General features: G+C 46.9%; 1 protein-coding gene across 1 annotated transcript; it reads right to left on the bottom strand.

The window, feature by feature from the left end:
* Window positions 1-717: 717 nt before the first annotated feature.
* On the bottom strand, window positions 718-3,121 carry LOC149345934 (uncharacterized). The gene is made up of 2 exons (XM_089586281.1): window positions 1,801-3,121; window positions 718-1,717 (listed from the first exon to the last, which is right to left on the bottom strand). The coding sequence occupies exon 1, from the start codon at window positions 3,087-3,089 to the stop codon at window positions 1,821-1,823; it is 1,269 nt and encodes a 422-aa protein (XP_089442407.1). The 5' UTR covers window positions 3,090-3,121; the 3' UTR covers window positions 718-1,717; window positions 1,801-1,820.
* Window positions 3,122-26,749: the final 23,628 nt, after the last annotated feature.

Below are 26,749 nucleotides of genomic sequence, written 5' to 3'. Positions count from 1 at the left end.
GTAATCACAACATTCCAGCACACACCTCGCTTTATGAATATTGGAAACAATAGAGCGTCCCTTGATCCCACACGTCTGGTGGGGACCGACTATATCCTGAATTACTGACTGTAGTCTACAGGCTAAAATCTTCATGAAAACTTTATAATCCACGTTTGTGAGGGCGATAGGACGATATGCTGTGACCTGCTTTAACTTTTCTGCGTCATCGGATTTAGGGATTAGCACTGTATGGGATTTACCATAAGACGGGGGCAATTCATTTTCTTTGTAGGCTTCGTTAAAAACTGCTGTCAGTACTGGCACTATTTCGCGTTTATATGCTTTGTAAAAAGCGGCGCTTAACCCATCAGGTCCAGGAGATTTTCCCAGGTTCAAATTTTCTATCGCTTGCTCGACCTCCGACGCAGTTATCGACAGCTGCAGCCTTTCTTTCTGTTCGTCATCTAATCGCGGCAAAGCGCCAAGAAACTTTTCCTTCAATGCGCTCACATCCACTTCTTGCTTTGCAAACAGCGCCTGATAATATTCAAGAAATGCCTGCTGGATATGCCCGCTTTCTCCAGATAACGCCCCACCCCATTCAATCTGTTCAATGTGGTTTCGTTGAGCATGCGTTTTTTCCATTCCTAGCGCTCGTTTTGAAGGTGTCTCCCCATCAGCTATATCTTGCGCCCTAGCCCGCACCAGTGCGCCACGATAGCGTTCTTCGTCAAAGAGTTCAATCTTATTTTTTATTTTCCTAATGTCATCCATCCATTTGCCAGGCTCTTCGCTTTCTCTTTCGAGAAGTCTAGCTAGTAAAGATCTTAAATTGTCCTCCTCACGCTTCTCCTCTTGTCGTATGCAACTTGACCTTTCGATTGCTGCTATTTTTATTTGTTGTTTGCAAAGTTCCCACTGCTGCCATACTTTCAGTTCTCCGCTCGGCTTTAATTTACTGATTTCTTCGTTTACTTTCCTGCTAAAGATGTCGTCTGTAATGAGCTTATTATTTAATTTCCACATCTCCCAAGAAAACTGATTTCCTCGTTTCTTTGTCCCTATCCCACACTTCACTAAACAATGATCCGAAAATGATACCGGTACTACATTGTAGCTACTGCATTTTGAAATAACGTTCGGTGACACATAAATGCGATCTAGCCGTGCATGGCTTGACCGTTGAAAATGGGTGAGTCTCACACAACGCTCGCCTTCTAAACATTCGGCCACATCATCGAGGTTGCACGTGTCTATAATTTCTGAGAGTACTTCAGTGCTTCTGTCCCTAAATGCCCTTGCACTGGTTTTGTCACAGCCCCTCAGGACGCAATTGAAGTCACCCATTACGATCAGGCATTTCTCAAAACTGAAGTGCTTTTGTACGCGTTGAAAAAACGCTGTCCTCTCATCCACCGCATTTGGGGCGTACACACAAATGATGCGCCAATATGTTTTGTCGTACAGGAGGTCAACCAAAACAAATCGACCCGAAGGACACGCCGTATATGCCTGAACCTCAAGTCCCGGTACATTCTTTACAAAGATGACACAACCCGCAGACGTTCCTACAGCGTGGGCGACAACTGCAAAAAACCTAGACGTGAAACGTCTCACCATGCTCCCGGTCTCCTCTTCCCCGTCAATTTTCGTTTCCTGCACTGCCAGGACGTCAATGTCGTGCTCAGTTAAAAGGCGGTACACCTGGCTCTGCTTCTTCTTACTTGCCAGTCCCCTGACATTAAGTGTACCGACTTTCATGGGGAACGCATGAGCCATTTTAATGCAGAATAAAGAGGCCGGGAACATGGTGCTTACCCTTCACGTCTAGCGCTTGGCTAGACGACATCGTTGACACCGGAGCCATCCGGTGCTGGTGCCAGGCCTGACAGCGGGGGCGGCTTGTCAAGGGCTCTCCTCTCCGTCGACACACTTGATCGTGTCCGGATGGACGACCGCCGTCCTTGGGTCGTTTTTGCCGGCGGCTCTTCGACGCTGGGGGCTTCCGCCTTGTCGTCTTCGGTTCCGGTCTGGGCGTGTGGCCGCTTCGCTGGGGCAGGGACGCCGGTCGTGCGGGCGCCGCCCTGGTCAAGGTTCTCCTCGGTCAGAGTCGCTGGCTCGGTTTCTTGGAGCGCTGGCACGCTTACTTCACCGCTCGACGCCTCCGTCTCCTTTCTAGTAGGTTCTGCCCCCTCAGGCTTGCGTCCGGCATCGCTGCGTCCGGCATCGGCTGGCTGCGTCCGGCATCGGCTTGCGTCCGGCATCGAAGAGCCCGTCGATCCTGCTTGCGTTTCGGGTTCCTCTATGCCTTTCGCAGATTCTTCAGCCTCGACTACATCCATCAGGAGTTCCGCAGAGTCGTCTTTCGACGCCCCGCCCGTAGCCACCGCGTAAGTGCGGACACACTCATTATCCGCGTGGCCGTACCGCCGGCATTTCGTACAGCGGGGAACCTTGCATTCACGCCGCACGTGGCCTGTACCATGGCAGCGCAAGCACTGCATTGGACGCCCAGGCGCTACGACAAGAGCCAACTCTCCGGCGACACGTACCTGGTGTGGCAGGTCATCCACCTTCAAGCCGGGCTTCAACTTCAGTAGGACCGTTCTTGTCGTTGAGCTCTTGTCATTGACGCCTTGTATCCGCCACCGCTCACGCGTAACGTCGGTCACTTTGCCAAACGCCGCGAATGCCGTCCGAATGTCGTCGTCGGCCACACCGTGAAGCATCCAGTGTAGCCGCAGCTTTACCTGCTGGTCTTCCGGGTCGATAATGAGGCAGCGGCGTTTCTTAACTTGCAGCTCGTTGAAGGCGAGCAACTTCTTTGCTGCCTCCGTGTTCCGCAGGGTAACCGCCCACACGTGGTTGATTTGGTACGCCCCCAACGCGACCACGTCGGGGAGCGTACCGGTCTCGGCCAGGGCATCTCGGAAATCCTCTACCCGGAACGGCCTCGCTCGCACGTCGCCGTGAAGAAAAACGGTGTTGAAAACAACACGTCCTGTTGGCAGTGTCGGCAAAATAATCTGGTAATCCTTATCACCGCAGTCATCGATCCTGTTTCCGCGGCCGTCAAAGGCCGCTATCGCTGCTCCGCTGGAGCCCATGACCCTGCGATCCGTTCAGCTCGGCTGCCGGAAGCAGAAGCTTTGTCGTTTGGTAGTTGCGCTAGATCCGCGGCCACCGCGGCCACCGCGGCGGCACGATTGCACGATTTCTGTGCACGATTGCAGTTTTCTGACGCTGTACAAACGTACAGAGCTAAATTCCTAGATGGACTAAGCATACGCTACTTTCCCGAATTAGGAGTAGAGGTGGCGCAGACATGTCAACTAATCACATTGGATCGGTGATAGGACACCCAACATCAACATTTCTTCCGATGAAGAAAAGAGCTTTGCAAGATGTCTTGAAGTATCGAAAATGGGTGTGTGTTTTCAAGCTCGAAAGAAGCGTCATATTGTTATAAACCACCAACAACTCAGCTGACCACTCCGAGTTTTGATTGTTATGTAACGTTTCTTATTACAGGAAAATGAGCAATAACTGACCTGTAGCTATTACAGATGCGATTTAAAGCACATTCTCCAGCTGGCTAATTCATTTTAGCAATTAAAGCTAAAAAAACGAATTATTTGTGTGTTTTCATATTTACCTTCGCGGCGGGAGGCACTCTAGCCGGTGGCTACAACATAAAAGCAATAAAAATGCACTAAATCTTTATATAAAAAAAATGTGTGAATCACACAATGTTGCCTAAAGTGTTCAAACAAATTCCGTTGTCATCAAACGACCCACTTTCAGGAGGTAGTTAGTTTCTCGCAAGCAGAATAAATGACGAAAATGACACAGCCCCCATACCACGTACACTCATAAACAGACTAGCGCAAGGACTAAAATGAAAGTTTTCTGTTGGCAAAATGAAAGGCGCAGTGAAAATGATCTAGCGCAACTACCAAACGACAAAGCTTCATCCGCCATTCGTTCGTGTATCAGTCGCATACATAATTTAGTGGCTGTGTTGCGCACTGCCGCGCCTATGATGCCTAGCACAGCGAACGAGTGATAAGCTTTGACGAGAGGCGGTGCCAACAGTCTATGTTCTCAGTTTTTTCTTACAGGTCACACATTGAGTTTCTAGTGGCAAAGCACTTCCAGCCGCACTTCCCGGGTTCCAGCGGTGTGTGTGTGAAGGCTTTGAGTAGCAAGTGTGACTAGCTCACTCGGTCAGTGGACACCTCCATAACGCTGCGCGTTATGGAGGTGTCCACTGATCAAGTATGTAGGTGGCGTCCACCTACATATTGATAAATCACTTCAGTAATGCTGACTTACAAGGGGATGTTTTTCAAAAGAACCTCATTCACAGGCTGCTTTTACACTTCCTGCTCTACACACAACAGGGTTAACATGAGGAGAAAGGAGTAAGTCACCCTCTATTGTAATCTCTTCAGATGAAGAGAGTGTTATGCAACTTAATCTGCGTAGACCTGACCCGAGGCGGTTGCCATCAGTTTTTGGCATCGGGTGTAAAGGGCAATTGTCGAGAGGGTACAATGATGCCTTACCCCTGGAAAGAGCCTGTTTCAACTTACCCTTTGTGTTCGCACTGCGTTATCGCCCCTGCTTACATAGTGTCTCTATTGTGTCCTTCCAGCAACTTCCTACTAACGCCGATTAATGAAAATCTCCCCCTTTCCTTTAAAAAAAATGGCTGAGGCTTAGCTTAGGTTAAGCCTAGTGAGATGCGAAGCATATTGTCGCCGAGTTGCATATCGAGCACGCCGCTTGGCTAGACGTTCTTCACGCTCTTCATCAGTCTCTGTAGCACGCCGCAACTTTTGCTTCTCATTCCAACGAGCAGCCCTGTCTCCAGGAGGCATCTCTATCCCGTGTACGCCTAGCAGAGGCAGGCGCACCCCCTTGTATACCGCCGCTCCAGCATCACGTGTTCACTACAGCGCACCTAGCGGCAGAAGCAGGAAAAACATTGGTCGCGACGCCTCGTGCGACGGCGCGAGCTGGGGCCCCGTTTCTCCTATGTCGTTACGTCACGCATCACGTGGTATGACATGGAGGTCACGAAAGGTCAATGGTAACGACACCGCCGCGCTCGAGGAGCTGGGTTGGACTATTTTAGTATGCTTCGCATAAAAGTCACAAATCCCGTCTTTGGACGTGGTTTCTTGGTTGGAAAACATCTTCCTGTAAGTCAGCTTTCTTTCAGTTTTTAAAATTGTCACTTGAGGCAGTTATGCGCATCTCCTCTCCTCAAACCAGCCGAAGGTATAGGTTCCATTGATTTTGAGGAAAGGAATGAGCACAAGGGGGTCCTTAGGCCAGTGGACACCTCAACCGTGCTCTCAGTTGTGTGGCAGTGGTGCCCATATACAAACAACCATGCTTTCGCACAGTATTTCGTGCTTATCAATGCTAAACCGCTATTATTTTTGTTTAGAGACAAAGCGTCACAATATATGAACTGGGCTTGTTTATTACGAAGTCACCAAACCAGGTCAACGGTCTTTAAGAAAGGCGATAGGATAATGTGGGATGGAGGCGCATATCCTCTACCTACGCACCCACAAATCGTTTGAACAGGCGACTACAGAGGAAACAGTTGTGGAAGCTTAAGCTTCCCATTGCCTGTCTTTAAATATACTGTGGCCCAAGTTACGCACTTAGAACTTGATATATATTCCAATTTATAAATTAAGTGATTGTTCTAGATTACAGTAAAAAAATTTAACGGGGCGTCGGGTGATAAGATGTAACTGAGCATCGCAGTTGAATCCGGTCCGCAGACAGCTATACCTGTTTTTATTCATTCCGTAAGCGGAAGGGACGCAGTGGTCATCGCAGTTGACTCCGAACTACAAGCAGCTATATCTGTTTTTATTCACTTCGTGAGAAAAGCCGACGCAGACGCTAACTGCGGCGAGATTATATACTTTGGTACTCCCCATGTATCAATGAGATGTGCGTAATTTTTTTTATAATTTTCAATGTCAGCCTCTGACGGTTACTTAAGCGTACGAGTCGTGTTTTCTTATTGATTTCCGGTTAATTTTCCATTTTCCTGAGACATACCGTACTACCACTTCAGTCAAAAATAGAACTATCATGCACATTCCAAGCACTTTCAAAGCTGCAACGAAGTGATTGCCTCATTTCCTAAGCACGACTGCCTTTTCCTGCCGCTCTACAATTTTACAGTGATGAAATCCATGTTGATTGAAATCCAAGCCTCTTAGCGGTCACGTGACCTGGCAACTTATCACACTGTTGGCGATAAGACACCGGACATCTTCATCTCCTCTGATAGGGACAGGAGAACACTGTAGTATGGCATGTAATATCCCGAATGTGTTTCTTTTCTAGTGAAAGTGCGTCTCGTAGTGGTGCAAACCACCAATGTGTTCAGCTTATTTTGTTACCGTTAAGTGATCTTTAGCTATACAGGAAAGCCAGCGAGAAATGACCTATGGCGATTATGGCTGCGATACGAAACACACTCTTCGGCGAGTTGCTTCATTTTGGTAGTTGAAAGATTTAAAGAGCAATCATTCAGTTACATATTTACCTTTGAGGGTGGAGGCACTCCAGCGGGCTTTGGCTACAACATAAAAGAAAACGAACAAAACTCTACGAAATCTTATACAAAGAACTGCATGCTAAAAATCCATTGTTACCGAAGTAATTGTGCAATAGTTGGCTATCGCCAGTTGCCACATTTTTGACAAGAAGACGGTTCCTTCCGCAAATGCATGGGGAGTAAATTACTAAAAATGGCACGGCACTTCATTGGGCAGCACCCATACTACGCATGTGCTTGAATAAATTAAAGCAAAAAAAAATTGGCAGTGGCTTAGCTCTGGTTAAGCCTGGATATACAAGCGAAAAGCTGCAGTTATGCTTTGTTTGACGTCATGGCTGTCGCAGTTCGCGCACAATGCACTGGGAGCACCACGATAGCTTTGTAGATTATGAGCCAACTCCCTCGCTACCACTTCTGGGTCTTCTTCCTTCCATGGCGAATGTCTGCGCCTCTTCTACGGCCGCCGCCGCCGCTCACGCGTGCGTTCTCGCAACGCCTTGCGAAAGAACCTTCTCTTGGGACGGAGACAGCCGTCCCAACCGTCCCAAGTGGTTAACCGATGGCGAGGAGGAGAAATAACGACGTAGCGCGCGCCGCGGCGCGCGGCTTCTTTGATGTCCGCCGCCGCCGCTCGGGCGTTATCGCAGCGCCTTGCGATAACGCGATAAGTACGCGGTAAGAACCGCTAGCAGCGGCGAAGGGTAAACCGGTGGCGAGGAGAACGGAGGGGGTGGCGAGGAGGAGGAAGGGCGCGCCGCGGCGGCGCCCAGGGGTGGCTCACGCGAAGCGCCGTGTTGACTTTTCGCTACAAAAAAAATTGCCATTGGCTTAGCTGTACTATGCCAGCATATAAGTAGCGTGAGCAGTGACGCCACGTGGCTCTGCGCCGGCGGCAGCAGCGAGCGCGCGCGGAGAGACGACGGTGAACGTGCGCGGCGAGGCGCGCCAGCTGTCCGCAGTGACGTCACTCACTGCTCCCGCATGCGCAGTATGGTCAACGGAGGGAGCACGCGAAAAGGCGAGACGGTGGCTAATGTAGCTCACGCTACAAAACTGAAATGTATGTTTCCTTGCAAGAAAAATATTGTTGAAATGAAAAATATGAAGGGCTACTGGCAGACGAAGAGGCGTAATCCGTCATTGGCTCGTGAATGAGAATGGAGACACGAAATATTTAACGGCTGGGTCGCTTACAGCAGCACCTTAGATGCCAGCAAAGTGGACAACAGTTGAATATCGTCGAAATGCAGCGCTAGCTGATTTTGCTTTCAGTTTCCCCCTTCTTACAGAGCACGCATGACGATATTATTTGTCAAAGACAGAAAGCACGGTACCCGGACTGGGTTTGTTTGTTACAAAGTGATAAAACCTGGTCAGGGGCCTTTAAGAAAGGCGATAAAGTTGAATGGAGGTGCATCTCATATACCCAAACGTGGGTTAATGACATCCTAGTCAAAATCAAGAAGACGAAATGTGCTTGGGTAGGGCATGTAATGCGCAGGCAAGATAACCGCTGGTCCTTAAGGGTAACGGAGTGGATACCAAGAGAAGGCTAGCCCAGCTGGGGTCGGGAGAAACTTAGGTGGGTGGGTGAGATTAAGAAGTTTGCGGGGATAAGGTGGCCGTGGATGTCAGCTGAGTGGACTAGAGATTAGCTGTGTCGAAACGCAGTGTGAACTGACTCTGCTTTCAGTTTTCTCCTTACAGAGCACGCATGACGCTGTTTTTCGTCACACACATAAGGGCAGGTTATTTGGTGCGCGCTTTTGTCTCGTCGTTCCTTTCATGGTCATATTCCTGGACTTTCATCGCCTACATTGCCTGATATACATCTGTTGTTCGTGTAGTTTAGTGGATTCAGCGTCTTTTCCAGTTAACTGTGAAGTGTGATGTGTTTCAATGTTTTTTTTTTGGTGTTCCTATTTTTCTGTTGGTTTCTGCTAATCTTAGTTTGTAAAGCGCCGCACGCGACTTGCCGCTACCTGCCAGGCGCTGCCATACAAGCCCAATGAGGCTTCGGCAGGCCTGAATCTGTAAAATGTCTTTGTAGTGCAGAATAAACTGATTGATTGACTGATTGATTGATTGATTTTCTGTTATGAAATTGCTGAATCTGGTAAGGGGCCTTTAAAAAAGCCGATAGGGTATGGTGGAATAGAGGCGCATCCCCCATACCCAAATACACAAAATCCGTCGCCACAAGCGATTGCAGAGGAAACAGCTATCGGAAACTGATGCTTCCCTGCTGCTCGGCTAGAAAGACATCATAGTGCTTGTGTTATGCATTGAAAACCGGATACATATTTCAGTTTCAAAATTGAGCAATCATTCTTAACCTCAGCAAAAAGAGATAACGGGGCTTCGCGTGAGCTGATGTAACTGAGCAACGCAGATGACCCACGACCGCTGGCGGCTATATCAGCTTCTTCGTTTGAGCAGGGGAGAGTGCGCATGGGCTAATCGTGACCACATCTTCTTCCTTCGCTCTCTTAATCAATGAAACAGATGTCCGTAATGATTTTATTACTATTTTTGATATTATACTCACACTTATTGGAACGGAGTAGCCAAAGTGTTTATATTCATTTCCTATTAATTTCCTAGCTTCCAGAAGTATACCGTCATGCTCTATTCAAAGGTATGTCTACGATATGTGCTACAGATTCTAAACAGCTCGCTTGCCTACAACTGAAATTATTGCCACATTTTGTCCCCTTGACTGCACTTTAATGCCGCAGTACAATAGTGCAGCACTAAAATTCAAGTTGGTTGAAGCGTACTCTAGTCTCCCGCCTTAGCCTCACAGCGGTGAGGCGGAAATACCAATCAGTCCTTCTGCAATAGCGATGAAACACCGGACACCCGCATCTCTTCTGGAGCAGATAAGAACATGGCAACATATGGCTTGTAATATCCAAAATATGTTTGCGTGCGTGCGTGTCCTGCACTACAAGCATGCTCGTAAAATGTTACAAAACCCCCAGAAACCCACCTGTCTCTTCCTAGTTCTCTTTCCGTTAAGTTCATCTTTACTTTTAGAAGAAAATCATTGACAAATGATCTATGGCTATTGTGGTTGCTATACAAAAGGCAGTTCCCGGCATGTTTTGCATTTTTATAGTGAAAAGATTTTGGAAAAATTTATTAAGCTGTGTATTTACCTTCGGGGCCGGAGGTAATGCAGCGGGGCGTGGCTGCAACACAAAAGAAAAGGGATAAAAACGTACCAAACGTTGTACAGGAAAACTTTATGGTAATAAATGTCATTATACTTAATACCTGCGAAAGAGCTAGTTATCACTAACGGACACAATTTCACCAGAAAGGTAGCTTTTCTAGGGAGATGTACGGGCAATAAATGACTGAAAATGGCACAGCACTCAACGGTTCAGCATTTATACACCGTATACTAAACAGCATACTAGTGCAAAATGTTTCTCGTAGCAGGACGAAGGACAACACGAAGAAGTTTCTGTGCAACTAGCAGACGACAAGGCGTCATCCGCCAGTGGCTCATGAATCATAAATACACGCATGAAACGTTTAGTGGCTGTGCCAGGGATAGGAAACTTCCTTAAATGTATACCATTGTACAACCGGAGCAGACGCCAGTGCCGATTGCTTCCATAGCGGCTGGAGGAAAGCTACTTGAAGCGTCGTATCGTTGTCATGGCCACGTTATGCAGAAGAAACAAAACTTCACTCCAAGCAGGATTTGAACAACCAGCGGAAAACAAAGAAGCTTCGCTTCCCTGTAAATGAACAAATTCTACCATCGCTGCGCCCCGTCGGGCTGCGTGCCTGTGCGCGGCATGTATGATGTATGATCTGATGCTGCTGAGCATATCAGTTGCTTCAGGATCGCTAGCAGGTACATTTCGTTTTTCATTTGTGCTAGTGAGGGGGCGCAGGCTCTAACTTCTACATGATCTTTTTATTTTGCTTCTGATCTACAAAATAGTTTTAGGTTTTTTTAGTCTTCTACTTCAGCCAGTTTCACTGATTAAAGGTAACGGGCGAGAGCTTTTATGCTGATTTCCAGTTAATTTCGTTAGCCCCTTGTGAGGGACCTTTGCGCTTCATTCGAAGCCTCAAAGGTAAATATACAAGAGGTGCTACAGATGCCAAGCACTGTGGATGCTTAAAACAAAGCGAGTGTCACATTTCCTCTACACTGTTCGACTTTCCTTCCGCTATAAAAATCGTACACCGCTAAAACTGAAGCTGGTTCGCAAATACGCTATAGCCTCTCGCCTCAGCCTTATAGCGGTGACCCAGATGTACCAAGAAATCCCAATGCACTGGCTACAAGACAGCGGCGAACTGCATCTCTTATGGCGCTGAAAAGAGCACCGTAAGATGGCTTGGAATATCCAGAATGTATATGTGTTTCTTTCTTTAGCAAAAAGTCTCATTGTGTTACAAGCCTAATCCTAAGTTATGTTTAGTTTTTTTAAGTTATGTTTTGCGTGAATAATATTTAGTTTTAGAAGAAAACGAGTGACAAATGATGTGCCGCGAATATGGTTGTGGTCTAAAGCACACTCTCTGGCTAGGTGATTAATTTTCGCGGTTAAAAGATTTAAAAGGGAGATATTTATTTATTGCCTATTTATTTACCTTCGGGCCCGGAGGCAATCCTTTGGGGAGTGGCTAGAACAGAAAAAGGAATGAAATTATGCAATAAAACATTACAAAAAAGCTGTGCGCTAATAATGCAATGTTACCTAAACAGTTGAGGAAAGGTTGGCTATCATTAATAGACACAATTTCATTAGGCTGGTTGTTCTTTTCGCCACCTGTAAGTGGAGCAATAGACTGAAATAGCAGAGCAGTTAACGGGCGAGTACGGTCCATACCACGTACACGCTGGAATAAACTAGGCCATAAAATAGACGTATGTTTTTTTTTTGTAGCCAGAGAACAGCGAACGAAAATAATGCGAAGGATGATTATGAGTCTGCCTCGTAATGCGAAATTTGAGCGCAGCTGTGTTGGTGTCTCAAGCTCTCCCGACTCGTTGTTTTGCTTGGAATGGTCGTCGGCTAGTCTGGCGGCAATATTAATAGTATTAGTAGAATGAGACAACGATGTGCAATCCACAGCATGAGGCTTTGTTGTAGTTTAACCCTAGGCGTGATCGGCTGCGGCGTTGCGTAGCCGGGTGCTTTCTTGAAGTGAACAGCGAAGCAGATCTGTTCGCAGCGTCGCGGGTTCGAATTCCAGTCGACCAGTATTTATTTTTATTTTCAACCAACGAAAGGGGGTTTCGGAGCTGCGCTCTAAAATTCACGGGGACAACTAAATTACCTTGTATGGTGGCAATGCGATAGCATTAAAAGCTGCTGATGCATTTAGCGGAAGTAACTTCACTTCCGGTCTGGTGGCGTCACTTCCACTTTGGTGACGTCACTTTCCTTCTGCCAATTGCCGAATATTACTACCGACAACAAATTTGCCACCGCGTCTTCTGATGCGAACGCAACGAAAAATACCTAGGGCAACTAGCCGACGACAAGGCGTCCATCGTCATTCGCACGTGAATCGGAGCTAGAGGCGTAAAATATTTGGAGATAGTGTGGCGCATAGCCGCGCCTTAAATGCCAGGACAGTGGACAAGAGATTCGCCTTGTCCAAACGCAGTGCGAATTGATTTTGTTTTCAGTTTTCTTCTGCTTATAGAGCACGCATGAGTTTATTATCTTTCAGAGACAAGACAGCCCGATATATGGACTGGGCTCGTTTATTAGAAATGACCAAGCCTGGTTAGACGTCTTTGAGAAAGATCTAGGGTAAAGTAGAATGGAGGCGCGTGCCCCCATACCCACAAGGCCACAAATAATGCCTCAAGCGAATACAGTGGAAACAATTTATGCAAACTTCAACTTTCCTCTTCCCCGTCTAAAGACTCAATATGCGGCCCGCTTTGAAAATCGCATGTATATCTATTTATTTATTTCATTTATTTATTTATTTCTTGTACCCTCAGGACCAGAGGCATTATAGAAGGGAGTGATTACATCAACTTCAAGAAAAATAAATGTACAGTGCAGCAAACTAATTAGTAATGCAATAAAAAATTGCGCGACTGTTCTAACAGTGACAGCAGGCTTCATGTGACCTGATATAACTGGGCATCCCAGTTGACTGCGGACAGCAAGCAGCTATATCTGTTTTTACTCATTTGGGTAGGGGAGGGGCCACAGGCGCTAACTGCAATGAGACGATTTCCTTTCGCGGTCCCCACGTGTGAAAGAGAAGTGTGTAATGTTTTTCTCTGATTTTCCACGTCAGCCACTTATATTTATTGAAGCCGACGAGCCATATCTGTTACACTGATTTCCGATTACCTCCTAGCCTCGTGAGATGCACCGTTGCGCTTAATTCAAAGGTAGAATTACCAGAACTCCTACACGCTCCAAGAACTTTGCACGCCTACAACAAAATGACTGCCACACTTTCTCAACACGGTTGCACTTTCATGCAGCTCTACAATCGCACAGCGCTGTAATGCAATTTGATTGATGCATACGCTAGTCTTCCGCCACCTCAGCCTCAAGGCGGTGAGACGGAATTAAGAAGTAACCAACCCCACTGCACTTACGATGAGACACCGCACAGCTGCATCTCTTCTGATGGAGGAAAGAGCATCCTAAGATGGACTTTATATCCAGAACGTATGTGTGTGTGTCTGTGTCTGGTGCGCTCGCGTGTGTGTGCGTCTGTGGTGTGCGTGCGTAAGTTTATGTGTGTGCGCGTGTGTCTGTGTGTATGCGTGTGTGTGCGCGTGTGTGTGTGTGCATGCGTTCGTGTGTATGCGTGTGTGTGTCTGTGTCTGTGTGTATGCGTGCAGTGTGTGTGTGTGCGCGCGTGCGCGCATGCATGTGCGCATTTGTGTGCGCGTGCGTGTATGTGTGCATGTGTGTGTGTGCATGCGTGTGTGTGCGTATGCGTGCGTGTGTCTGTGTGTGCGCGCGTGCGTGCGTGGCGCGCTCTGGTGACGTGCCTAGCAGTGTTAGAAATCACCAACTAGCCCATTTGCTTACGCTGTTTTATGTGATGTACATTTTTGCAGGAAAATGAGTGATAAATCATCTGTTGCGATTTTGTATGCGATGAAAACATAATCCCCAGCTAGTGAATTACTTTTAGTAATTACGAGTTAAAAAAGCACAGGAATTCATTTACCATCGGGGCCGGAGGCAGTGCCGTGGGCAGTGCCTAGAACATAAAGAGAAAAGCAATAATAATGAACTAAAGCGGTTCACAAAAAAACTTTAAGCTAATCTACAATGTTGCCTACAAAGTTGCGAAATCGTAGGTTTCATCAAAATGACACGATATCAGGAGGAGAAAAGCAGTTCCTTTCACGAAATGTAAGGGGAAGAAATGAACGAAAACAGCGCATCACATAGAAAGACAATACCCATGGCACGTGTACACACATGCAGACTAGGGCAAAATGTAATAGGGAGTAATTACTCATTGACGTCCACCCGAGCGCAGCCATACGGCTACAAAGGAAAGCTAGCCGTATGGCTGTAGCCGTATGGTTGTAGCCGCATGGCTGCGCTCGGGTCGACGTCAATGAGTAATTACTCCCTATTACAAATCTACTCCACCTTGGGGGATTCCCCTAAACATTTGGTTAGGGCAAAATGTAAAACGTATGATTTCATGTAGCAAAATTAACAGCGCCACGACACCGTTCGAGGGCAACTAGCGGACGACAAGGCATCAAGGACTTTGGACGCCTGCGTATAAGTGATTGCCAGATTTCCTCAGCACGGTTGCCCTTTCCTGCTGCTGTACAGTCGTGTGCAGCGCTAAAATCTAGGTCGAGTGGTATATACGTTAGCCTCAGCCTCTTAGCGGTCACGAGGATGTAGCAAGGAACCCCACTGCACTGGCGAAAAGACACTGGAAATCTGCTTCTCTTCTCCTCATGCAGAAAACAGAATAGTAAGAGGCCCATGGTATTCAAAATAAACTTTAAGGCTACCTTGCGGCGCCCCGCTCAGGTATTCGTTCTTAAGGATTATGCCGCGTCTGGAAGAAGCAGATGCATGGTTTGCGAGCTAGATGGCGATGTTCCTTGAGCAGCCAATTCAGACTCCATTGGCCCCAAGGAAGCACTCTCTACTTTTTTTATCTGAGCAGGAACACTAGCCTGGTTTAGTTTCAATTAGACTGTTTTCAGTGAACCCGCTCTGAATGCATGGCTATCAATTCTAAATGCGGATGCAGTCCACTGTTTCCTCTAAAATGTACAGGGTTGATCAAAAGTTCCCAGGTATCAGGGTCTACTTTTCTGCGGTATATCCTGGCACTTAAGATGCCGATAAAGCTATCTAGGTTGTATGAGGTTACAAATATGCTTTTTTTACCTTTATGAGCGCCGCGGGTGTCGTAAATGCCTGACTATACTTCACAAAAGACGACACTGTGGCCCGGGATGGCCCTCTTGCGCAGTAATTTCCTAACAGGAGCAAGTAAATTCTCCCATTCGCCGCATGCTCTTTCTCGCAAACAACTGGCCTGTCGTTTGACGAGTACTGACCCACTATCTTATCACGACAACTTCAACGCTCCCGTTCAGCGGAAAACGCGGCGTCGACGTCGTCGGCGCGAGCGAGAAGTCCCCAGAGAAATACCCTGAGGTTGCTCCGGAAGAGCAACCTGGGTCTCACAGCGCTCCGGTGGCTCTGTTTGAAACCCAGTGCAGGGGCGCACAGCTTAACCGCTGCAGCACTGCGCCAGGAGTGGTACGAGGACACCAAGGGCTGTATGAATGGAGAATCACCAACTACGCACATATGGGCATTAGCCCATTAATGCTATTACGTCTTACCCTTAAGGTGGACAGTAAGTGTCCCCTCCAGTTTTTTTTTAAAGGTGTGCCTTCTGCAAGACTGCATACAGTGAGCTTTGTAGCCGTTTCGTCTTTGTTCTCAGCTGAACAATATGAAAGGTTTCGTAGGCTCATTATATGACATACAATTACCGAGTGGTTTCATGATTAAGCTGTTTTTAATTACACAGAGCACAGCGCGAGGACCGGATGGCTTGAGACAGGCAGCGTCAGGAGAATTCTGCCAGATCTACGAGCTAACGCCAGCAGATAATAAGCAAAGCAGCTCAGATTGAAGGTTTGCATCCCTCAAAATGCGAAGGATTCAGATAAGAAACTGAAATAAGTATTCGAAGGCTTACTTTCTTTTGCGCAGTAGACTTCTTTGCATCCATTCTTCTCTGTCTTCTTCTTCTTCCGATCGTAGTTCCAGCGTGCAGGCAGGGCACGAGCTTCTTTTCTAAGAAGCACAAACGCAGCAACATTAATGCGTGTGAGTTAATCGCAGATGTTGTTTTCTTTACTGCAAATAAATGACAATGAAAAAGTACTCTTTATGTTTATCTTAGCTTTAAAAAACCTCCCAAACTATGAAGAAATTCAGTGCACATACTATTTCTTCCTGACAAGCGATACAGCGTTTCCAAGAGTTACAATGGGTTCACTCTATCGTCATGCCAATCCCGTTTTTCTTTTCCAGCTTGGCACTTTTGTGATGCCCTTGCCATATGAAAACTGCCATCGCTTCGCATCTATTCGCAGATAAATACCTGAAATAGCGCGGATGTATGGCGTCGACGAAACACCACTCCGATGAAACCGAAAATGAAAAGAAACCGATGCAGAACAGCTTAGAGTCGATGTGGGCACTTTTCGCTCTGAAGCGTCCCTTCTGTGTTTGAGTATTATGCAGTGTGGGCTCCCTGCTTACTGGGAAATTTTGGGTAAAATGCGCCGAGGGCACAGCCTGAGTGATGCACCGTGATTAACCCGAGGTCCTCCCTACTCCCTTCTCTTGGAGAAATTGGGGAGGACATGTGGCGGCTGCGGACTAGTGTGACCCGGACCCTCAATACATTATGTTTCGACCCCAGCTGTGACTTTCAAAATGGTGCCGACGCAGGATAGGACTGACCTCTTATGGCCGGGATCACCCTTACTACGCCCACTGCAGGACACAGGCTTCTGCCATATCTCCCCAATTAATACTGTCCTATGCCAGCTGCGGCTAACCTATCCCCGCTAACTCTTTAGCCTCATCCGCCCACCTAACTTTCTGCCGCCCCATGCTAACCTTTCCTTCCCTTGGAATCCAGTCTGTTACCCTTACGGGCCATCGGTTATCTTGCTTTCGCAATAGATGCCCTGCTCAAGCCCATTTCTTCCTCTTGAATTCGGCTAGCATGTCACCAAACCGGGTTTGTTTCCTCACCCACACCGTCCGCTTCCAGTCTCTTAACGTTACACCTATCATTTTTCTTTCCATAGGTCGCTGCGCTGTCCTTAACGTAAGTTGAACTCCTTGGTTAGCCTCCACCTTACCGCCCCATAGGTGAGTACCGGTAATATACAGCTGTTATGTAATTTTCCTCTTGATGGATATTGGTAAACTGGCATTCATGATCTCGGAGAGCTTGCGAAATGCGCCCTAACCCATTTCAATGCAAAATCGGAAGCTCGAGCAGTCTATTTACCCCATCCTCCATTATACGGGAAACACTTGAACACAAATTCTGAGCCTGTAGCCATTTTACATCAGAATGCCAAAGGTTAAAATCTCAATTAAACCCACAGTAGCACTGTAGCCTGAGCCTGACGAATATACAGGCGCGTACAGAATAATAATTACCACGGTTAGACGGTGAAAGTCCTTTCACGCGCTAAGTGGCGAAAATAATAATTATGATAGGAAATTCCCCTTGAAAATTTGTGCATAAGAACATAAAATCACGATAATCCTATTGCGCAAGTCGAGGGAGGGTTTGGAACACCAATGTGCAGTCCCTATTTTTGTCTGGGACTGTACGTTCAAGGTTTAAGGCCCCGTCGGCGTTCAGGGCACCAAAATCACATTTAATGTTTCTCAGAGACGCGGGGCTTATAGACTAACAGCGATCTGTGACATAAGCAAAATGCGGGGGCGCTGTAGTCGCCACCTGGGCCTGACAGGAGGTAACAGTTAGGGTTACGCGTCATAAGAATACATGTAAGCAAAAGTTTACAAACGACTGTTTTTGCTTAAGATTGCACCTATGATGTCGTCTTTTTGTTAGCAAAAAGCGAGTACATCCTATAGCAAAGTGTAGAAGTCTCAAACCTAATTCCAAAGGCGTAAAATACTTTGAAGAAGAATATTACAAAGAGTGCAACAACATTTCCAAGCTGATATCTACAAAATCATCACGACAAATAGTGGGTTATGCTGCACGACATACCTTCAAGAGGCACTCCATCAGCCGGATGCTTCTCTGCATCATACAGGTTTTTGTAAAATGCGACACGGTGCCATGCGCGCTGCATTTACCCACCAATACAGCCGTTAGACAGACTAGAAAGCCGCACGCAATGAACTACTTTCAAAAGCACATGACGTGGGTCTACATGCACCCTTAAAAATGTTGTGTGTGTGTGCTTGTGTGTGCGCTAGAGAGAGAGAATAGACATTTGGTATGTAAGAGCAGACTGGAGCGGATTGCGGGTGGGGTCCCGAGTCCAAGACTCCAGTGTCTTCCGCTACCGCTTCGGCGAGGGCGACTAGCACCTCCTGGTCCTCCAGGGTGCCGCTGGCAAGCTTCACCTCCCACTGCTCTTGGGCCAGAGGTTTGGTGAGTTTTGTTTCATCTTTATCACTTTTGCTTCGAGTAGCATGTCAGGTAAATTACCAGGCTAAGACCGCGAGTGACCGTCAAAGAATGCCGCCAAATCCTCACTGTAAAAAAAGAACGTCACGGTGTGACGTGCCAGAAATGCGGCCTGCACATTAATGTCTCGGTGGACGCAGCGATTTCATTGTGGAGGCAAAAGTTGGAATTGTCCGCATTCGGTGTTCCCTTGCTCCGTGTTTTAAGGCGAAAGCCTTAATTGCCTCATACTGTCGTTAGCAGACGCGTCGGCAGGAGTGTCGACAGACGCGTCGGCAGCCGTGTCGACAGACGCGTCGGCAGCCGTGTCGACAGACGCGTCGGCAGATTCGTCCGCCTTTCGGCGTCACTGCTTAAAAGGCTCAAGGTTCCAGCATGAATAAAGGTTCCAGCATGCATTCACACGCATCTAGTGAATGCATGGGCTTCATAAATAAAATAAAAGGAGTAAAGTCAAGAAAAGGGAAATAAAAAATAAAAACAAGAAAATAAACAAACATAAAAACAAAATGAAAATAAGGTGTGAAAATAAAATGAAAAACAATAGAATGAAGAAAAGGAGCAAAAAATTAACAAAGAACAAAATATGAAAAATAAAAAAGTAAATAAAAACAAACAGTGGCCAGAAAACGCTTTCGCCTTGCAGCCCTTTAGAGAGCCAAAGTGCCCCCTGAGTTTTTGAGCACCATTCATGACATCCCAAGTTGATTTGCAATCTTTTGCGCCTAAAGCAAAAAAAAAACATGTGGTATAGTTTTAACGTGGTTAAACCAAGCAGATGTGCGAAAGCAAGTCTTTAGCCTGGTTGGCTCACTGTTTTGTTTTGCTGAGTCGTCGGCACGTTTCGCGACGACGTAAAGGGCGGGGTACATGCGACGTTTTTTTGGACGACATTCGCGCGGCAGAAAACGTCGCGGCGGCGCGACGCCCGGCTGGAGATACAAGGAGCGTAGAAGCGGCGGCGCGCCGCCGTGTATCCTTCGCCGCGAAAGCAAGCGTAATCAACAAGTGGCTAACACTACCGTGCAAGGAGGTCTGTGAGAACAGCGACGCTGACCGTTCAGTTAAAATCAGGAAAGTTTCACTTCGAGACACCGTTGTACAAATTTTAGCACGCGCGCTTAAGTATTTATAAAGATTTGCGTGCTCGAATGCATGCTGTCGCGTACCTTTGGACACCCGCTCAGCCGCGGACACCAGCGGCTGCGGTTGTCTTCGACACATTCGCTTCAGGGAGGGAGCGCAGGCATTCCGATCCAAGATTTGGCCGTGTTCTCCAAAAAAAAGCGACATTTCAAGTCTGATGAAGCGTTTATTTTCATGACAATAACATTTCCGTGCCAAAACACTGCGTAGCTCGACGGCCATGGCGGCCATTTTGGCGGCGGCAGGCAGAGGACCGGAAGAGCGGGCTCTCTGCGCTGCTATTGGCTCGCTTCAGCCGCCGCTTCCGGTCTCACCGGACGTCGTGCGTCAAAATCTAGCTGGCCCTGATCGGCGGCGGCGGGTGTTTTTCTCGACGCCGGGAGTCAAATCTGCGCCGTCGGGCGAAAATTGCCGACTCGCCGCGGTAAAAACGCTCCATGTATTCCAGCCTTTAGTTCGATAGTAGTGAAGGGTCCTTTACTGGGTCGTGGGAAGCAGCTACGACGAAGACTCTCGCACAAATAATCGACGAAACAGCGGGACGAGAGGCAGCGTCACAAGGAGCAGCTCTCCAACACGAGCTTCAGCCGTCAGCCTCAAGAGCTTCGTCGTCATTGGCGTCGGCAATGCACAGCGCCTGAGAGTATATAGGTACTAGTTCCATACTAGTATTAGTTGATGAAGACGACGATGTGTAGTGCACAGCGCGTGAGAGTGTTTGCAGTTTAGTGAGAAGACTGCTGGAGTTGCCCTTACAGCAACTTGGCCTTAGTTTGACCAGCCCACACTTGCTATCATTTGGTGCCACCACGCTTGGGTTCAGCCACAGGTCTGTTTGTGACAATGTTCAAAATTTCTTGCTGGAATCTCTTCGACTACCTTGCTAAAGCTTTCAGTATTTTTTTTATGCTTCATTATTTTTCGAATTATTCTCTCTTTCCCTCTCTCTCCAATCCAAACTCCTTTATATATATGTATATATATATATATATATATATATATATATATATTACGATGAAAAAACTTGCTCGACTGCTAACAACATAAGTAAAGAGTTGAAGTACACTTCTTAAAGAAACATTTATTTACCGACGGTTTCGGACGGTGGACCGTCCTTCATCCTTACCCTGATGAAGGACGGTCCACCGTCCGAAACCGTCGGTAAATAAATGTTTCTTTAAGAAGTGTACTTCAACTCTTTACTTATATATATATATATATATATATATATATATATATATATATATATATATATATATATATATATATATATATTGGTATTCACCTGTACGTAGTAAAGCCAAAGGAAAGCACACGGGAGAGGAACACCGGGGGAGTCTACCACAAGAAGCGCACGGAGAGGATGAAAAAAAAATTAAAAACGAAAAAAAAATAATAATTATAATAATCATATATATATATATATATATATATATATATATATATATATATATATATATATGATTATTATAATTATTATAATTATTATTTTTTTTTTCGTTTTTAATTTTTTTTTCATCCTCTCCGTGCCCTTCTTGTGGTAGACTCCCCCGGTGTTCCTCTCCCGTGTGCTTTCCTTTGACTTTACTACGTACAGGTGAATACCAACCTTTACCACCCGATTCTTGGCCGATCCCCCAGAGTGGTAGTTCAGGAGTGCAAACTGCTGGTCTAGTTGGTTCATATTGCAAATAAAGGGAACCAGCGAAAAATGACGCAACACAAGAACAAAGAAGGCACACACCACAACGCTGGTTTTTATAAACCATCAGTAGATGTACGAAGACACATAAAAGAGCCCGGTGTAGAAGAATAGTAGTTCAGGAGTGCAAACTGCGGGGCTAGTTGGTTCATATTGCAAATAAAGGGAACCAGCGAAAAAAGACGCCACAACCAGCGTTGTGGTGTGTGCCTTCTTTGTTCTTTTGTTGCGTCTTTTTTCGCTGGTTCCCTTTATTTGCCCCAGAGTGGGTATGTGCCATTCTGTCATAGGCTGCAACAACGACAACAACAGTGCTAGGCGGGATCGGCTGCGGCGATAGGCCTATCACGCTTTCTGATGTTGATTATAAGATCCATAAAGTCCTCTCAAATTGCCTACAGCTCGCAATGGCTACTTTGGTTGCACCTCGTCAAACATATGGCTTCAGGGGTGGGTGAATGCTGTCTAATCTGCATGTAGCGCACAGGAGCTCTACCTGGATTTGTGAGTGCCTTGGCCAATAGGGCCTGGGCTCGAACACCCCCTTTTGTACATAGTCTATAGATGTTCACCATCACCAGTATCACAGTGATGCTCGTGAACGGTCAGCACGGCTGCAAATTGACCTCGCAAAGGCATTCGATGGAGTGTCTCATTCATTCCTTTCAAAGCGTCAGCTCCACAACGCCATGTCTCCCAAGGTCTTCCTCTGCGGCCGGACGACCTTGAGCCGGCTCGGAGCGGAGGTGTCTTCGTGACGTCGCAATCTCACGTGACCCGCGCTGACTCCGCAGCAGCTGCTGCGCGGCACTGGGTCCTCAGTCTCGCCCAGGTTTGCCGTTGGTGCCTACTTTGCGCCAAAGTGGCTACTTTTCAGCCCTTTCTGGCAATGAAAATTTCAGGTTGGCTCCCTGGCTACATTGTGGCTGCTTCGAACTTTTGGTTTGGCGCATTTACTAGCCATTTTTTTTTTATGTCACAGTATTCTCGCCGGCAGGGTTGGTGCTGTTAGAGATGGGGCTTCTATCCCACCGCTGGAACCAGTGTTAAAGATGGGGCCACAATCCCACCGCTGGAACCAGTGATGGAGACGGGGGGGTCCTGGAGATGACTAACTCGTTTAGCCCCGCAGGTACCGGCTCCGAAAGACGATGTCGGGCTGCGTTATCGAGGAAACTGTACAGAAGGGTTTATTCTACATATTTACAGATGAGAATCGAATCGAATCGAATGCTCCGATCACACAACAACATCCCGTTAAATACGGTTCGCGTTCCCCAGATCCCTGACTGGGGAACTTAGTTTGAATATCGTTGTCTAATCGGATGGGCCATTGATGACGCTGGCGGTACCACCCACGGCACGGGGCGGTGCTGAAGCTCTCTCGCTCTCTCACAGCTCGGGGGATGAGAAGGGGAAGACAGTCATCAAACACAGATGCGTCACCTTGACCACTGCCGCAAGTTTTCTGTGCGTTGCCTCCGTGGGAAAGCAGAATCCCGCAGTCTTCTCGCAGGTGGTTGAACCTTCTCGAACTCCCCCGCCGGATGGCCGAAGCACGAGACCCCTTCGACACAGCGTCTTTCAATTAGCAGCCTCGCTCAGCGTGACCCTGCGTAGCATCATCCCGTTCGGTGACCCGAAGGCCGACTCGGCCAACGTATACCGCTGCTTTCGCCGTGCTTCCTGTGCATCTCTGCTTCCAGCTTTGCTGCTGCTGTCGCAAGTTCTCGCCGCATCTTTGCCTAACGACGACACTCGTCTGACAGTAATTTCTCCCAGGCCCGTGGGAGACAGCGTCCTTCGATCGGTTCGGAGGTTCGGTGATTTGGAGAGCAACAACCCCGGCCATCGTCGTCTATGCTTCTGCCGCCGGCGCCAGGCCTCGTCATATCCCTTGCTTTGCGATGAGTCACACCCGGCTCCCAGGACCACGTTGTCCACTCTTAACAGTGCTCATCGAGGCACCCCTACGCAGGGTAGCTAGCGAGCTTAACATGCGCGCGCGCGGCGCTACGCTAAAGAAGGTGACATCTCCAGACGAAAGATTTCACTAGGCCAAGAAGCCGTGATGGAGCGCTGCTTCCATTTCTTGAGGCAAATGGCGATACAACTCCTACAGCGCCATCCAAATGCCCCGCCTGCACTTCGGTGGCTGCTTGCCATCAGTGCTGATGATTTAGAAAGCGCGAAGAGCCGTGAAGGCATACTGAAGCTGCCGCTGCATTTTTTTAGATGTTCCTGGATCGAGTTAGAGTCAGAAATGCGGCAACTGCGAACTATAAGCATGAACTTGACCACATATCATGTTCGAGTTTCAACTCAAACATGATGAGTTTATGGCATGCAGTGGCCGGATCGTGCAATGATACTTGCAGGAAATGCCCTTTTCCACACCTGGCGCATTAAGGCACAAAATTTTGTAATTTTGAGTTTTCAACTCTGATACGGAGCGCGTATTATTATTAATAACTCCTTTGTTAAGTTGGTAACAGAAAAATGCGCTACAAAATGAAGCTTGACTGCCTAATGCCGATTACACAAATCAATTTCGATCTACGGCTTCAACGCTCAAACAGCTTCGTTGTTCTGTTGGGTTGTTGTTTAGGACGTGACAAAATTACTCTCGCAAGATCACACTGTCTACGAGCACTGAGCTTTAATAATTTTGCGAGGTGCCTGCGACTTGAAGACCAAGAAAAAGGGCTAAAATGTTCTGTTTTCTATTCTGTTTCTTGGGTTGGTTTAAAATGCTAACAGTTATATTGTTTTTTGATAAGTCCTATTCGTAATATCGCTTCTTTGTACTTGGCTACAAATTTTGCGCTAATATTAAATGGCTTGGCTACTTTTGGCTACTTCCAGCTGAAGTTTTGGCTCCTTTTAAAATGTTCGCCGCCGCCGTCATGAGCCCTGCGCCGGTGGCTGGGCCGTCCGCGCGCTCGCCTCGGAGCAAGCGTAAGGCCGAATCCGATCATCCGGCGGATGTAGCTCGTCCGCAAGCCACTCTCGCTAGCCACAGAAAACGCAGCCGTGGTAGATAGGCTGCTAAACCAAGCAGAACAGAGCTTACGTTCGGTCCACTAGTTTCGAGAGGAGTTGAACCCCAGCAATTTTTTTCTCTTCTAAATAACGTCAATCTTGGTCCAGTTCTTTCTACTGGAATACGCCTCTGTTACAAAAACTGTTTCACGTGCTTGATTAGAGATGGCTCTCTCTCACAAACTGCCACACTCAGTCCTGTGTGAAGCAGGGCTGCCCACAGTCCTCGCTCCTGTTTGCACAAAACTTGGAGCCACTTTGCAAAAGTGTTATAAACAGTAGAGCCATGAGTTGTTTTCGTAGTATCTGTCACGAACGAAGGTATTACCTTATGAAAATGACCGCGGATTTTTCTTCACTCACGAGCCAAGCATCGATGAGGTTATTCGCTTAACGGTAGACTTCGGTTCAGCATTAGAAGCTCGGATTAATCTTTATAAAGGTTGTGGTCTCTTATTTGGTATGCGGGGAACGACACGAGATCAATATGCTGGTATACAATAGACACGTCGGCCACCCAAGTACCTTGGTATCCTATTGAGTGCCTGCATAGCGCACATCACTGGAAGGACCGCGTGCCAACTCTTCATCGCTACGCTCAGACTTTTGTGCCGAATGGTCTCTCGATTTTTGGTAGGGCGACCGCATGTAATCTATTCTCGCCACTAAAATTTATTATGTATTCCAAATTGCTTTGTATATTTTGGTCTACCAGGACATCACTTACTCGAGAGTGCGTAAAATGCCTTTCTCGGAATCTACAAAAAAAAATTTCTCTAAGCTAGAGCCCGAGACATCACCAGTTAAATCTTGGTTAGAGAAAATGGTATTTGTGTGGCTACGGTAATTTCCGCCTTTGTGATGCTCGAAACGATTTAGAATTGTTTCATGAACTGCAAAGATGCACTATTCTGGGACATCATGCAAAGGACATTGAAAAAGGGTTAAGTTCTGTAAGATTAACTCTGTAAGATACCGTACTGCATTTCCATTTGCTGATAAATCATTAGACATGTTCTTTCTCATTCGATTACACAGCCTCTGGAAAATACGCATGATGGGCCGACATTCAGAATTTGTTCTTTCTTCTAGAAACCACCGAGTAGCCTGGTTGTACACTTAAAAGAAGTTTAGGCTCAGACCGAGTTCGAACCGAACTGGCACTCACTATTAGTGTTGTGCTCTACATCGCCTTTTTGTAGTGTTTGTTGCTGGGTTCGAACCCAGGACCACCGCTACACCGGAGCAGTCGGTGTAGCGATGGTCCTGGGTTCGAACCCCGGACCAGGACGAATTTTTCTTTAACTACGAAGTTTCTGAGAAAGCTGTATAGCTTTCCTTTGTAGCCGTATGACTGCGCTCAGGTGGATGCCAATGAGTAATTACTCCCTTATTACAAATCTACTCCACCTTGGGGGATTCCCCTAAACATCTGACCAACACAGTTCCCACTTCGAGTTATTGATCAATTCGCTCTCGTCCTACCATAAGCTTGCCGTCCTGGTTAGCTCAATTGGTAGAGCGACTGCTCCGGTGTAGCGGTGGTCCTGGGTTCGAACCCCGGACCAGGACGAATTTTTCTTTAACTACGAAGTTTCTGAGAAAGCTGTATAGCTTTCCTTTGTAGCCGTATGGCTGCGCTCAGGTGGATGCCAATGAGTAATTACTCCCTTATTACAAATCTCCTCCACCTTGGGGGATTCCCCTAAACATCTGACCAACACAGTTGCCACTTCGAGTTATTGATCAATTCGCTCTCGTCCTACCATAAGCTTGCCGTCCTGGTTAGCTCAATTGGTAGAGCGACTGCTCCGGTGTAGCGGTGGTCCTGGGTTCGAACCCCGGACCAGGACGAATTTTTCTTTAACTACGAAGTTTCTGAGAAAGCTGTATAGCTTTCCTTTGTAGCCGTATGGCTGCGCTCAGGTGGATGCCAATGAGTAATTACTCCCTTATTACAAATCTACTCCACCTTGGGGGATTCCCCTAAACATCTGACCAACACAGTTCCCACTTCGAGTTATTGATCAAATTCACTTTATTTCTGGTAGAAAGCAAGTATACATCATGAGCAAGAGAGTTTAACAGAGGATGATTCTACCAAGGAAGACGAGGCAAAAGGCGTTTCATCGACGCCTGACAAGGCCTCGCCTCCTGGCGAGATACATTGCACTCTCTATGCTACAAAAGCCGTTGAAAAAAAGTATGTTACACCATTCATTACGTGCAGAAAACAGAAGCATTGTGAACAAGCATTATATGAAATTAAAACCGTAAGTACTACAGAAAACAAGAGAATTTTTCTTCAAAAAAAAAAAGCTTACATCACAACCTGTTAGTTATTATTGTGTCAAAAGGTAAGAACCACATTTGCATAAATATTTATCTCAACAAAAGATTAGCTCCTAACCAGAAAAAATTATTACAGTGTCAAAAGCATGAAGAAGCAACATTTGTATCGACATATTTCAATAATCTAACAATGAACACTGCAATACAAACGAAACACAAACCTAAATGAGATAACAAGGAGACAGATCATTTTTTTCTACCAGGAGTACTTTTTT

Source organism: Amblyomma mixtum, chromosome 4 (genome assembly GCF_055824585.1).
Source record: "Amblyomma mixtum isolate Tamu chromosome 4, ASM5582458v1, whole genome shotgun sequence".
Taxonomy (NCBI): domain Eukaryota; kingdom Metazoa; phylum Arthropoda; class Arachnida; order Ixodida; family Ixodidae; genus Amblyomma; species Amblyomma mixtum.
This window is presented reverse-complemented; position numbering and strand designations above follow the sequence as displayed.